This window comes from Bactrocera neohumeralis, chromosome 4, assembly GCF_024586455.1.
Source record: "Bactrocera neohumeralis isolate Rockhampton chromosome 4, APGP_CSIRO_Bneo_wtdbg2-racon-allhic-juicebox.fasta_v2, whole genome shotgun sequence".
NCBI classification, from domain to species: domain Eukaryota; kingdom Metazoa; phylum Arthropoda; class Insecta; order Diptera; family Tephritidae; genus Bactrocera; species Bactrocera neohumeralis.
Window position 1 is genome coordinate 28,812,443 of NC_065921.1, and position 15,960 is coordinate 28,828,402.

General features: G+C 41.9%; 1 protein-coding gene across 9 annotated transcripts in view; it reads left to right on the forward strand.

The window, feature by feature from the left end:
* Positions 1-15,960, forward strand: part of LOC126754992 (kinesin-like protein KIF13B) — a 71,017-nt gene that overhangs the window by 33,257 nt on the left and 21,800 nt on the right. For 7 of the 9 annotated variants that reach the window (XM_050467234.1, XM_050467232.1, XM_050467236.1 and 4 more), the window contains exons 3-12: positions 6,419-6,506; positions 8,777-8,940; positions 9,037-9,553; positions 9,674-10,265; positions 11,166-11,588; positions 11,656-11,802; positions 11,921-12,088; positions 13,765-13,911; positions 14,110-14,151; positions 14,294-15,956. In XM_050467234.1, coding sequence (XP_050323191.1) covers positions 6,419-6,506; positions 8,777-8,940; positions 9,037-9,553; positions 9,674-10,265; positions 11,166-11,588; positions 11,656-11,802; positions 11,921-12,088; positions 13,765-13,911; positions 14,110-14,151; positions 14,294-15,956 — 3,951 coding nt within the window. The remainder of the gene's footprint in view (positions 1-6,418; positions 6,507-8,776; positions 8,941-9,036; positions 9,554-9,673; positions 10,266-11,165; positions 11,589-11,655; positions 11,803-11,920; positions 12,089-13,764; positions 13,912-14,109; positions 14,152-14,293; positions 15,957-15,960) is intronic. The other 2 variants (XM_050467238.1, XM_050467241.1) reach the window with 1 other exon arrangement.

Here is a 15,960-nt window from a genome sequence, read left to right on the forward strand (position 1 = left end):
GAAATATTTTGATATATTTAATGCGAATATAATGTATTATCTCAAGCATTGTTTGTATTTACCGAACTGTATGCGAATTCGCATAAAACGCGATTAAACGAGCGTGTAATGCGAAATTAATCAACACTGAACGCCAGAGAAATCGAATTTTTCAGCGTTTGTTAATTTTCGCCCTTCATAAATATTTACGTATATACGTCGAAAAGGAAGTACGTAATAATAATAAATAAGATTTATATATTTAATTTTTTTTCGAACGAAGTCTAGTTAATTAACACATTCCTTGGCTTGTTGTTGTTGCATACATAACCTTGGCAAGTTTCATTTACACTAATTATTCGAATTAGAAGGTTTCAAAACTCGCGCTGCAATAGCTTAATATTGGGAAAAAACGTATGATTAATTAAAGCTATATGCAGAGGCTGTAATGGAGTTCAAAATTGTGACATACGGCTTTACTGTCTCTTGTTTTGAAGATAATTAAAATACTCGGAGCTAAATCGCAGTGGTCATTGGACCTTTCAACAAAATCCCAGCTGTCCCTAGCTCCTTAAAAAAACAAAGCTGGTACTAAGACAACAATAATGTGAGCTATAATTCGACCAAAGGAGATTATTACTCACAAAAACTGCAAACACACTTCTCTAAGTCGTACTGTGAGATCGGCGATTTATTACATAGACAGGTCCCTATGCACTACTTGGTTCTTCCATTGGATGCGTGGGCGCCCTTACTTCGGTTTGTGCTGAAGCGTCATCTTCTATGCATACGGCATGACTATTAACTATATCTATGTCGCGGTGGAGCTCACACAATTCGTGATTCCCTCGACGACTCCAAACCCTTTGCAGAGAACAGTTCTCTCGAATGGTCCAAGTGCTTTCTTATCTCGGTTTGTCTCGTCCATGATTCGCGCCGTATAATAGGACTGAAATAATAAGAGACTTTTTGAGCACAATTTTAGTTCATCGAAAGAGGAATCTGCTTCTCAATTGCCTACTGATCCCAAAGTACCACCTGTTGTCAAAAGATATTTTGCGCTTGATCACCAAACTTAGATTGGTGGAGGTATTTTGCTAGTTCCGAGAGAGTAACCTTTTCAAATTTATACTGGCATAGTTCCCAAGACAGGAAATTTGTGTGTGTTCTCCAAGAAATTTGTCTTGCCTTCGTTCATCACAAGACCAACCTCTTTCGCTTCTTTTTTGGACTGGAAAAGGCTGCGATATCATCTACGTATCCAGTAGTATTGTACTTTTAGAGTAGTCGGTGCCACTACTCTCTTTTTACTCAGTCTCTTCAGGTGTCGAAAAACGTTGACCTGTTGTTAATTTTTTATGAGGGAGAATAAAAAGAAGTCATTCGGTGCCAAGTGAAGACTATACGATGACTCATCAAATCGATGTTTTGTCGCATTGTCGTGGTGAAAAGTGATCCTCCTTCGGCGGTTGGTTTTCCTGATTTATTGAAAGACAACTTGCAAATGATTATGTAAATCTCTGGGTTCTGCGTTGTTCTGATGGTATGGTAAATCTAAGATTCCTCCCCTGTTTCGATGCCTTAAAAGTGTTTCGAAACATTGCTCTCGTATTTTTTTTTTTTTACATTTCACTCGACCAATCGAACATTTTTTTTTAAATCAAAGGTTGAACGTATGCTTGTCCCACTAATCCCTATAGATGTTTCAATCTATTGATAGTTCACATGACGATCTTGCAATATCAGTTTGCGCACAGCATCTAATAGTTTCTGGAAAATTAACAGATTTTGGACGACCTTCACGAATTCCATAAACAATAGTTATGGAAGGAGCCTCATCGTAAAAATTTAATTAAGCTCATATGCTGTGTTACTGAATTATTTCACGTCGAAAGTTGTAAAAAAAATCGCGCGAAAATGTTCGCGATTTTATTCCATTTTTTGCTGATATGAATATTTTAAGTTACTGTGGCCAACACAAATAGCGTTCGTATGTCAAAATAAGCGCGAGTTTTTGTGTTTTCGATTGATACAAATTATTCAAAGAGGTTCGAGATCGCGTTGATAACGAACCGCATCCAGGATGGCCATCAACATCAACTGATAATCAACGCGTCAATAAAATAAAGAAGTCAGTGAAAACCGTTTTGAAAGATAATTTGGGCCTAAGAAAAGTGAAAGCGTGATTGGTTCCAAACTCACTCAGTTTTTTGGAAAAACAGCGTCGCGTTAACGTCTGTGAAATAATACTTTCCGACTATCAGGATGTCTTGAAACGTATTATTGCTGCCAATGAGTTTTGGATCTATGCTTACGACCCGGAAACAGTCAAAAAACAAGGTTATGTTGACAGTTTCCTTCGATTACCAAAGTGTGTTGCACTCCGAATTCCTTCCGACAAACTGTCGTCAAGGAATACTACTTGCGCGTTATGCGTCTTTTGTGCGAAGCTATTCGCAATAAGAGGCCGAAATTATGGGCCGTGAACTCTTGGTTTTTGCACCACCATAATACGCCGTCGCATACTGCATTGATTATTCGTGAGCCTTTCGCCAAATAAACCATTGTCGTGCCGCAACCACCGTATTCGTCTAATTTAGCTCCGTGTGATTTCTGACCATACAGCAAACTCAAACGATTGCTCGGGGAAAGCTTTTTTTCAGTCAATTGAAGATATTAAACGTAAATGGTATTTTCGGCAAAATCAATTTATTTCATTCAAAACAGGCTCCTTCTGCTTCAATACGCACGGTTTTGGCACGGTCCAAAAGCATGTCAAACGGGGGTTTTGCTCGTTGGCCGGTATGGCCGCCAGTATGCCGGTGCAAGCTTTTTGAATGACCTCTACGTCTGCATAACGCTTTCCTTTCATGGACAAATGCATTTTTCCGAAAAGGAAGAAGTCGCACGGTGCCATATCAGGTGAATACGGGGAGAGGTTAATGGTTAAAATGTGATTTTTGGTCAAATAATCGTCCTTCGAATGTTGGATTCTGAGCAATTTTTGGTCGTCAGTGAATTTGTGCGGAACAAACCGTGCACACACCTTTCGTAAGCCCAAATGTTCGGTCAAAATGCGATAAATCGATGTTTTGGAGATGTTCAATTCCATTTCCATGAGTTTCAATGATGATTTCGGCTGATTTTTGATGAATTCACGCACAGTTTCGATGGAATTTCCGGTGATCACGGATTTTGATTGGCCTACATGTTCATCGTCATTTATGTCCTCACGATCACTTTGAAAACGTTGAAACCACTCGTGCACTCTGCTACGGGATAGGCAATCATCGCCATAAATGTTTCATCAATTGAAACGTTTCGGTAAAAGTTTTACCATTTTCAAAACAAAATTTATTGTTGGCTCTTTGTTCGAAGCTCAGTTTCGCACCGATAACACAAACATAGTGACACTTAAAACGCAATAACTTCACTTCCAATAAATGAAATGTCATGAAATTCTCACTGGACAATCGATAAAGATTGCAGATTCTAACGCACCAGTCGACATATAGATGGCGCCACCGGCGGGCGTTAGATTCAAAAAGTCCTGTTTACTTTGGAACGCACCTTGTATGTTGTTGAAAAATAAATTAAGAATTTTGAAATTATGAACAGTCTTACTATTATTGCTCAAAGTGGCACGATTTGTATATTATAAATTCTAGTAATCCCGCACAAATATTATCAATTAAATTAAATGGCTCTTACTTTCTTCCCGTATGAATTTTCAGCTCACAAAGCTATTCCATATGAAATCAATTCATATCAATTAATGCAATTTTACTATCTATGCACATAATTCCAATTAAAATTTCTATTATTCGCTTTCTGCTTATCGCACGTTTTTCTGCTTGAACTAAGCTAGATTTCTAATTATCAATTAAATTTCTCGAAATCGCAGCAAAAGATGCCACTTATGCAATTCAAATGCATTTTGCTTTATCAATATTCTGCTGCTCCACTTTAACGGGTCACCATTCTGCTGCAGATTGAGCGAAGGCGAATGCTGAATTTCGTATGCACGAGACGTGGAACGAGCATACATGCAGCAGCGCAGTGTGTTCGTGTGATAAGAAGATTGTGCTTCTTTTGCAGAATAATTTATGTAGGATTTATTATTCAATGTTCTAAACTTTTTTGCGTGGACACAAAAGGAGCGCACCACATTCCGTTAGCCTGGTGAAATGGAAAGCTTTTAGGAACTTTGTCACGCTTTCGCTTTATTTATGTTGACACATTTAAGAGGACGAATGTTGGAGGTTGTTCAATTGATAACTTTTCTAGCGCTAAATTTACAAAATCTAAAATTAAATATATAATGTTTTTAATTTTATAAAAAAACACATCTGCAAAGGCTTTAGAGGTATAATTTCTTCCAGAGAAATGTTTATTAAGCTCTTCGGAAGAGAATTTCTATATATAGTAAATACCTCTGATGGAGATGAGTCACAACTCTCGCTCATGGACCGCATCAAGTACCTTGGTGTAACTGCTGTGGAAGAAAGAGTAAGAAAGGCCAGCAATGCGCCATAAATATGTAGACAAATAATTGGCACAACCTGGAGACTCTCTTCCTCTGTTGTTGTAGCGACAGAATTCTGCCGAGTTGACAGTCCTTGACAAGATAAAAAATCCGGGTCCGTTCCGGTTACGTAGAACCGACTATCGTGGGAACGGACTTTATCTATGTCTCATTCACTAGTGCTACACAGCTATTGTTAGACCAATTCTTCTCTACAGTGCAGTAATATGGTAGACATGCGTACGGAAATCTACACCAAGCCAAGGGAAAGGATTCAAAAGTTCGCTGCGCTGTGTATAACGGGAGCGCCATGGATCACTCTAATGATGGCTCTTGAACTAGTGCTAAACCGACACCAATAGACCTCTTCCTTAAAAACGGCGGGGTGACTACTGGCTGCATGAGAATTTATATATAGAACCTACGGGTATAGCCGTTACGTAATTTCACTATAAGCATTGGGAAGGTTTTGAACATCCAGCTTTTCAATTACTAAAAGAAGAAAACATAGACAAAGAATGGCTCGGGAGAATGCATGGATATACTGTCCAGCGTTAAGAAGAAGTCAGGCGTTTTTGCTTCCAGACCACTGCAGTATATTTCACGCAGAGGTTTTTGCTATTGGGGAAAACTGCGGAAGTAGCCTCTAATGCACCACCAGGCACCTTCAGTCAGCCAAGCAGCGATCAAGAAGGTAAACTCATTACGCATATCGGGCAGAAATCCCTTGAGATGCAGGACAGCAATGACATTGTCGCTAGAAACAAACTACTGGATGCCAGGTCACAAAAGCATCGATGGCAATGAGATAGTAAACGAGATTGCCAAGAGTGGTGGTCTGTCATTCGATAACGAGACTGATATTTGTAAACCCATCGTCTTTACGACGATTTGGACTGCAGCATGAGACAAGAAAGGTTAAAATCCGATGGAATGACCTATCAGTATACAAAACTGCAAAAGTCGGATGCAAAGCGGTAGATCAAAAATACACAAAGTTCCGGTTCAATATTGATAGAAGAAATTGTAGGAACATGATTTGAATACACACTGTTCACAGTCTGGTGTAGCGGCATATGCCTGCAGATGGCATTACTAAAGATCAAAATTGGTCTAAGCGTGGATCACAACCTAACTTAAATACCTCAGAAGCTTTGCTGTTGAACTATCGTCCATTACTCGAAGTGACAATGATTGACTTTGGATACTGTAAGAGATTTAAGGAATCTGTGTTCAGCCCTTGCAAGGTCTCAAAGGTATCGAAATTTATTTTAAACTGATAGTGTGGTACAATATTGCTCCCTTACAGAGTAAGTGACTCAAATTCAGGAGCGAGATGGCTGTCACTTCGCACCATATAAACTTTCGAAACTTTATCGAATAAAAATTGCAATTCATGCTTTGATACTCTTTTTCTCGCTCCGACCGTATTCATTTGTAAAAAAGTTATTTAATTACAGACCCGTGCGACACTTGAAATTCTCATCAAGTTAATGCAATAAAAGACATATATGTATGCTTATGCTTAACGACTAAAAATGTGCTCTCATGGTATATGGTATTCGTCGATTTCACTTAATAGTTAAATTACAGCTACATAATTTTTATTATTAATGAGCTCATTTAAGCAATTTTCCTTTCCTTATTATTATTACATAATCTTCTTTATCACAAGTGCCCGTTTATGATCAATATTTTATTTTATATACATACATATGTATATATATAATGCGGGCGCATGCACTAGGTGATGACTAGGATAACATAAATAACTTATTTTTATATACTTATCGATGAATCATTCTCATTTCCGCACCAACCAAGAGCCAACCATTAAAGCGTCCACTAAATGTCATATAATATTCAATATTCTGCATAATGATTGAAATTCATGTTGTCTTCTTTTATTTGCAGAAATCGAGTTGGGCACAAAATGCATCGTGGAGATGGAAAAACAGCAGACAATTCTGCAAAATCCGCCATCGCTGGACAAATTGGAGAGGTAAGCGAGGCTTTTTTGCAGTAATATGCATATTCTTATGTCTATCTGTATATATATAATGTCTAGTAGTATATAACTAGTAGAAAATTTGAGTAGCTACCTCGTAGGAAAATATGTAGATTTTGTACAGACTAGGTTAGGTTATGGCTGATCTAGAGAAATCGCACGTGGACGTGCTATACGTAGTCCTTTGCAGCCGTAAAAAAGGAAGAACTCCTGAGTTCGATCCTATAAATTAGCATAACGCCTAGTAGCCAATACAAATTTACACAGGCATTTAATTTCCTTTCCCGCCAGTTCGGTGGGATGTCTGAAGGTCTGCGCTTTCAAGTCCAAGTTGAAGTCTTGACCTCCCAAACGTGGGACAGTCAGAAGGAAGTGTTGAGTTGTTTCCACCTTATATTTTCCAAACAGCTTCTGCAAATGGCATCTGGATCAAAGCCCCATAACTAGGGAGTGACTAGTCTTACTGAGGGCAAAGCGTTTACTAGATCTCTTTCGATTGATCTGGGGTCGAAATCACATGTACCGATGGTGGAAAAGCGCTAACCATGCCCCCGCGAAGCCCAGCTATCTAGTAGTTGAACACAAAAATATACGGGAGCACCGACACGCTCCCATTCTACTGATAGCAGTTCTAGGGTGCCTCGCACCCAGGCTTATGACAAAGACATCCGATGCTATTGATAGTGAGGTTATGCAGTCCTTGACGAACCGTGAATGCACTATTAACTCTCATCACTTGCTGATGAGCGCCGCCCGTTGAACGCTCTCGAGTTTCTTTGCAAGTGTGGTATCATTTTGAGCACTCCACCACATAAAGGACTTGACAATGGTGTCGGAACGGCTATATGTTTGTATGAGATTCTATGGGAGGTTTTGTAATTTTAGAGTTCTTAACGGCGTCGTTGGAGAAACTTGCAAAAAATCAAATTCGAAGTTCCGTTTTTGTTAGTTCATTACACCATTTTATCCATGGAGAAAACAAAAATTAATGTAAAGCAGCTGGATCCAATGATGATGTGGAGAGAGAGGCATATCTAGGGAGCAAGAGGCTTCTAGATGATAGGTTTAGAAATAGGTCGCAAGACCATTTGGACAATAACCTTAACGGTCGGATAAATTAAGAGTACCTCCGGGACATTTCGTTTGTTGAGGATAACCCGGACTTCAGATTCTTTCTTAGGTTGGGTTTCCTTCTTACCGCGCATGGCCCTCTGAATGCATTTTTGCATTAGATGCACATATATAGTGATAGGTCGGAGTTATGCCTCGGCGCGTGTTGAGGATTGGGTGAATGTGATTGCGGAGTAACCGATGTACTCGGACATTAGGAATTTCAGAGTGTGCAGATTAGCTGAACTGACGGACTATTAGATGTTAGCGGTGTGATCTCCACTAGTTGGAATGCCGAACAGTTAAGGTCGTTTGGTATGTTTGCGCGTAATTTTTTAGACGACACCTTTTTCACCTTTTAACACCTTCTAACTGAGAATGATTGTAAGCTTCTGGTCACCAGTCCAGACCAGGATGGAAGCTCAACTGGTAGTAGTTCCGGCTGCGAGTTCTGACAGAAGACTTAATTCTGCTAGCACGGGAAGTCTGTGGAGTTCGCTTCAACCTGCTTATGCGGCACAGCCCTTCGGGAAGTATCGCAGTGTTTTCCATTAATATCCAAATGCATTGCAACCCGGTGCCGGCAGAGGTTTTAGATGGTCTCGAACCCTACCAAGGTGGTTATTGAGTCCATTACACACTACTAATTGGTACTGAAAAATGCCTGGCATTTTAAAGGTCTTTTGTGCGCCTGGGGTAAAGCTGTCGTTAGCAGGTATCCGCATTAAACTTACTGGTTGTTGTCCGAACCTGTCGAAACAGCACATTTCCTGGGTTAGATGATTTCGATGACAATTAGTTTGCGCCTTTCAGAGAAGCCATGTCTCCAAAGACAGTTAGATACGGATGAATCAATTTGTTTCGTAATCTTTATAATTCCAAGCACGATTTGCATATGATTTCGACCGAGCTACTATATCAAGAAACTTACGCATCATATTCGAAACTGCTTACAATTTTCCTGCAGGGCATACACCATTTGCAGCACATAATTGTAATGTCTGTTTCTGATTTAATGCTCGCGCACGTGCTCCCTTGCATAACTAAGCCTATTTGACCATAATTATTGCGAAAATTGTCGCTGCTTGCTATGCGCTTGTACACGCTTTCATTTTTCGGATAAATTATATTTATATATTTTTTTATTGTTGCAGAAAACCACCCAAGACATTTGCATTCGATCACTGCTTCTACTCGTTAAATCCCGAAGACCAGAAATTCGCCTCACAGGAGTCCGTCTTCGATTGTGTGGGACGTGATATACTCTATAATGCATTCCAAGGCTACAATGCCTGCATATTCGCCTATGGCCAAACAGGTGAGTACACACACACACACACACATACTTATTTCTTACAAAAATGTTGGAACATTTTATTTATTTGTTGTTTTATTTTTCATCCCTTCATCATAGGCTCCGGCAAATCATACACAATGATGGGTTCGCTTGAGTCCAAAGGCATCATACCACGCCTCTGCGATGAGCTCTTCTCAGCCATAGCCAATAAAACGACACAAGATCTCATGTATAAGGTGGAGGTGTCCTACATGGAAATCTATAATGAAAAAGTACATGATCTGCTCGATCCGAAACCAAATAAACAATCACTCAAGGTGCGTGAACACAATGTGTTGGGTCCATATGTGGATGGTCTGTCGCAGCTGGCGGTCTCCTCATACAAGGATATTGACAATCTCATGACCGAGGGCAATAAATCGCGTACTGTCGCCGCAACAAATATGAATGCGGAATCGTCACGTTCGCATGCTGTTTTCTCGGTGGTGCTCACACAAATACTGACCGATCAGGCGACCGGTGTGAGCGGTGAGAAGGTGTCACGTATGTCGTTGGTGGACTTGGCTGGTTCCGAACGCGCTGTGAAGACTGGTGCTGTTGGCGATCGACTCAAGGAGGGCTCCAACATTAATAAGTGAGTTTGTGTCTCTGGGTTTTTTGGGGTAGGGGGGCATTATGTATTGGAAAGCTTATTTTAGTTATTAAAAAGCGTATATATTCTACATTTTTCACAACTTTATTTACATTTTTCCAGATCACTCACCACCCTGGGTTTGGTCATTTCGAAGCTGGCCGATCAATCGAATGGCAAAAAGAGTGGCAACGACAAATTCGTACCCTATCGCGACTCCGTGCTCACATGGCTGTTGAAGGACAATTTGGGTGGTAATTCAAAAACCGTTATGGTTGCCACAATATCACCATCGGCCGATAATTACGAAGAAACGCTCTCGACGCTGCGTTATGCCGATCGTGCCAAGCGTATTGTCAATCATGCTGTCGTCAATGAGGATCCAAATGCACGCATCATACGCGAATTGCGTCTGGAAGTGGAGGCGTTACGTAATATGCTCAAACATGCAACCGGTTCGCCAGTGGGCGATGTACAACGCGTCGATATTCACGACAAGCTCGCGGAAAGTGAGAATCTGATGAAGCAAATCTCACAAACGTGGGAGGAGAAGCTCGTGAAAACCGAACGCATACAAAACGAACGTCAGCAGGCGCTCGAAAAGATGGGCATTAGCGTGCAGGCGAGCGGTATTAAAGTGGAGAAGAACAAATATTATTTAGTCAATTTGAATGCTGATCCGTCCCTGAATGAGTTGTTGGTTTACTATTTAAAGGTGAGTGTTTGCGGTGTTGGTGTAGCTTTTTTTTGGGTTCGAGTTTGGGTTTGCGGCGATATGACGTTATATGAGCATTATAATTCGGAACAGTTATTTTTGGATTCTTCATGTCTTTTTTTTTTTGCGATAATCGGGTTCGCATAACCGAAACGTACCCAGAGCTCCTTACGTTCGTAGATTTCCATCTACGCAGCATTCTCGAGACACATTCGGAGAATGTTTTCTAACTGTGCAACTACAACCACAACAACAACAGAGATACCTGTCATCCAATTAGATCTTGGTTCTATATTGTTCAAGTCATTTTTTTATGTAGTGTACAGTTGGTTGTTAATGTTGTTATAGCGGCTGAAAACATTCCTAAAGAAATTTCGAGGAATGGTGTCGAGTTGGCAATTCTTGGACAGATAAAAATCCGGGTCCGTTCCGGTTACTTAGACCTGACTGTGGGAACGACGGTGTAATAATCCTGTTGTTGTTGTAGCTGTAGAAATTCGAAAAATGGTGCCGAGTTGATATGTCGGATAACAAACCGGGTCCGTTCCGGTTACTTAGAACCGACTGCTCCGCTATTCTTTCCATCTATGTATTACTACGAACGTTGTTGTTGTATTAGTAACACAAAAAATTTTTAAAAGATTCCGGTTTTTTTTTCAAGTTCATTGAGAATCTTTTTTTTTTTTTTGAAAAATTATGCTTTCTTCTGCTGCAACAACAACATTCCTCCAATTCTTTGAGATCGCTGCCCAAAGAAACACCGTTGTTCATAATTTTACCTTCTAACTTTTGTTGTGCTGTTGTTATTGCTGCCAACAACATTCTCGACTTAAATATTTGGATATTTGATATAGTCTCTACCAGTTTTACAAATTTTGAACTTATTCCTTTTGTTTCCAGGAACGCACCCTAATCGGTGGTCATAGCATTTCCGGCCAACAACCAGACATACAACTATCCGGCCTTGGTATACAACCTGAACATTGTGTCATTGTCATCGAAGACGGTGGCCTCTTTATGGAACCCATACAGGGTGCCCGTTGCTTCGTCAATGGTTCGGCAGTGCTGGAGAAGATCCCACTGCACAATGGCGATCGCATACTCTGGGGTAATCATCATTTCTTCCGTGTTAATTGTCCGAAGAGCGCCAATGCCAACATGATCTCGGAACCACAAACCCCGGCCCAGCTGATCGATTATAATTTTGCGCGCGATGAGATAATGCAAAACGAACTGAGCAATGATCCCATACAAACGGCCATCGCGCGACTCGAGCGCCAACACGAGGAAGACAAGCAAGTGGCACTGGAGAAGCAGCGACAGGTGAGAGCCAACAACAAACTTGTGTGCGCCGTTATTATTATTAATTTTTTTTACCACCCATTCGTAGGAGTATGAGCGCCAGTTCCAGCAGTTGCGTAACACCCTATCGCCCAGCACACCCTACGCCCCGTACACACCATACGATCCCTTGCGTTTGGGTAAGATTACACCGAACACACCCACATCGCAAATGCGCGTTGAGAAGTGGGCACAGGTATGTACCGTTATGCCGTTATTTATTTTGGATTCATTAACAGCTATTAGCTTATTACACATTAATTTCAAAAAGTATAGACATACATAAATATTTACATGTTAATTTGTATTTTTAGGAGCGTGATGAGATGTTCAGGCGTTCGCTGGGCCAATTGAAAAACGACATTATGCGCGCCAATGCTTTGGTGCAGGAGGCCAACTTCCTCGCCGAGGAGATGGAGAAGAAGACAAAATTCTCAGTTACTTTACAAATACCGCCAGCCAACTTAAGTCCAAATCGGCGGGTAAGTGTAGAACTTTTAGCTGAAATTTTAATACATGCATAAATTTAATTAGGTTAGGGGCTTTTACAAAAATTTGTTTCACCATTAAACATTATATGCCGAAAAATATTTAATGTATCAAGGAGCTTTCGTATACATACTATATGTATATTATTATTTCCCGAACATATCCTGTTTGGTATCGTAAGGTAGGATCTATAAGTACCCATAGATTTTTCCAAGGGTCCCTGCTCGTCAGTCGTTTCTTCTTTTTGCTATTTGGCGGAGCTCATCGTTCCATCGACAGCGGTACTCGCCGTTGCCAATGCGCAAAGGACCATAAATCTTCCGTAGAACCTATCTCTCGAAAACTCGTAACGGCGACTCATCACATGTTGTCATCGTCTGTACCTCTGCACCATAAAGCAGGACGGGAAGAAGAGTAACTTGTAGAGTTTGGTCTTTGTTCGTCGAGGGAGCACTTTACTTCTCGATTGCCTACTCAGTCCGAAGTAGCACCTGTTAGCAAGAGTTATTCTGCGTAGGATTTCAAGGTTTGTTTGTGTTAATGCTAGTTCCAAGATAGACGAAATTATCTACGACTTCGAAGTTAACACTCTTAAGGTCGACTCAGTCAAAAGTAGCACATGTTGGCAAGAGTGATTCTACGATAGGGAGTCCCCTTGTCAGAAACCTCGCTTGGTATCAAACGGCTCGGAGAGGTCCTTCCCGATTACTAGTTTGAGCACTGATACGGATTGTGGCTAGACGTTAATCCGCCGGAGTTGACTGTTGGGATTCGACGAATGAGTCTTTCTCCCACACCGAATTTTTGCTCCTATATATGGCCGTTGTAGTAAATGTCACAAGGACCTACTCGTCTCCGTCCTTGTCCCGTCCAACGCATTTCTTTGACGGCGGTGATGTCAGCCTTTTCTTTTATGAGGACATCAAACAGCTGGGCATCAGCACCTTCCCAATTTAGAGACCTGTCATTCTAGGCGCATGCCCTTAAATCATAGTCTACATTACGTTTGCTGTGCTCGTTATCAAAAGTGGAGTCTCTCATCCGAAGCTGTTGTTTGCTTTTCAGTTAGGGTGGTTTCTACGTGACGGGTCCCAAAGCCAGCGAACAACCTCGACGGCGAGTAGTATAGAGTTTTGTACACGTTTATATAGCTAGCCGCTTGTTTTAAGACCGACGCCAGCTCGCAGATGCACCTCTGGTGAATAGACGCTGCAATTAGATTTCAGCGAACCCTTAAACCGAATATGTTGAAGTGGCTCCTCTGAAACGTCATATCCTTTAGCCGTGACCCCAGGTTCCACATGGGTTGGCTACCGCATCTTACACAAGAGTTACTCACGTTTCCAGTAGGAATTCCAGAGTAGGAATTGAGTATAGCCCTACGACTGTAACTGCTTACACAGAAGAATGAAAATCCAGTTCTCATATGGAAAAGTTTTTTATTTGACGAGATGTCTACACGAAATTTGACATGGTATATTGTCCAAGGAAAGTCTACAATCTCCGAACATATTGTTCTGATAAAGTTCTTGTATGCAAACTTTTTTATTTGGGAAGGATATTAACGTTGTTTTATTATTAGTTTATATATATATATTGTATGTATATTCCTTTAATTCTCTCCAACAACTATTTAAATGTTTCCTTTTCATTTATTTTTGCTTTACAGCGCGGCGCTTTCGTCAGCGAACCAGCCATTTTGGTGAAACGCACGAATTCCGGCAGTCAAATTTGGACCATGGAGAAGTTGGAGAACAAGCTAATTGACATGCGCGAAATGTATCAGGAGCACAAGGAGCGCCTTTTGAATGGCTTGGTAAGTTCGCCACACTCCACGCATTTCTCTTCATCAATACGCTCTCAAAGCTTGTATAAATAAATAAGCCAGTTTGTATGTATGTATGCTAACAATGCTATTCCATTTCAACATTTCTGCATTTCTCCATTTTAACTAACCCATTGCCATTCGCTCAAAACACACTGCTCGAAAAAACTAACTAAATAAATAATAAAGCCTGTCGTTGAAACATACTCCGACGATGAAGATAGCGATGAGGTAATTGTTACTTACAACATACTCTTCCACATGAATATGCCTACCAAATACTCTCTCTCTCTCCTTTGCATACCCCACTTCTTTCAACACACACAACTACAAATTTATTGAAGCCTTTTACTAACTTCTGCTGCATTTACAGGAGAGTGAAAACTCCAAATCGTTGGATCCGTTCTACGAGTCGCAGGAGAATCACAATCTGATCGGTGTCGCCAACATATTCCTTGAGGTACTCTTCCACGATGTTAAGCTGGACTATCATACGCCCATTATAAGTCAACAAGGTGAAGTTGCTGGTCGACTTCAGGTCGAGGTACAACGCATTGCCGGTCAAATGCCACAGGATCGCATGTGCGAATCGATTTCCGAGTCTTCGACCGATTCACGCGACGAATACGATGATCCCGTCGATCCAATGTCCAATCAAATCACTTGCCGTGTCTCAATCAAGAGCGCCACCGGCTTGCCGCTCTCGCTATCCAACTTCGTTTTCTGCCAGTACACCTTCTGGGGCCACCAAGAGACGGTGGTGCCAGTAATCAATGCCGAAGCGCCCTCACACGATCAGAATAAAGTATTTAAATTTGAGCACACCAAGGACTTCACCGTCGCCATAAATGAGGAATTCCTAGAACACTGTATTGAGGGTGCGCTATCGGTTGAGGTTTGGGGTCACCGCAGCGCCGGTTTCTCCAAGACCAAAGGCTGGGAAGTGGAGCAACAGCAGGCTAAGGCGCGTTCGCTAGTCGACCGCTGGGCGGAATTGTCGCGTAAGATCGAATTGTGGGTGGAAATACATGAGCTGAATGACAACGGTGAATACTCGCCGGTGGAGGTGACAAATCGCACCGAAGTGCTCACCGGTGGCATCTATCAGTTGCGTCAGGGCCAACAGCGGCGCGTAAATGTGCGCGTCAAGCCGGTACAAAATTCCGGCACCTTACCGATCATCTGTCAGTCCATAGTAAATATTGCAATCGGTAGCATAAGTGTGCGTTCACGTCTACAGCGACCACTCGACTCGTATCAAGAAGAAGATCTCACCGTGCTGCGTGAGCGTTGGAGTGAAGCGCTCGGCCGCCGACGCTCCTACCTCGATCAACAGATACAGAAACTAATCAAGAAGGAGGAAAAGACCGAGGAGGAACGTGAACGTGAGTTGAGCTTGGTGCACCAGTGGGTCTCCTTGACCGAGGAACGCAATGCCGTTTTGGTGCCCGCACCCGGTTCTGGCATACCGGGCGCGCCAGCCTCTTGGGAACCACCAGCCGGCATGGAACCGCACGTGCCCGTCTTGTTTCTCGATCTAAATGCCGACGATATGTCGGCGCAAAATACCAATGACGAATTCTCTGTTGCCGGTCAAAATTCGATACTCTCCAAAGAGCATGGACACAAATTCTACACGCTACAAATACTACAACACCTCGAAAAGGATGTCTGCTCGATTGCCAGTTGGGACTCGTCCATGCACGACAGTCAGGCTTTGAATCGTGTCACCGAAGCGAACGAGCGCGTCTACCTGATCCTGCGCACCACTGTGCGACTCTCACATCCAGCACCCATGGATTTGGTGTTGCGCAAACGCATTAGCATAAACATAAAGAAAGGTCCAAGCATTACCGATCGCTTGAAAAAGTTTCGTTTGGTGCGCGGCGAGAATGCCATACTGCAGACGGGCGTCACCTACGAAGTGGTCTCCAACATACCAAAAGCATCCGAAGAGCTGGAGGATCGCGAATCCTTGGCTCAACTGGCCGCCAGCGGCGATGACTGCTCCGCAAGCGATGGCGAAACCTACATCGGTGA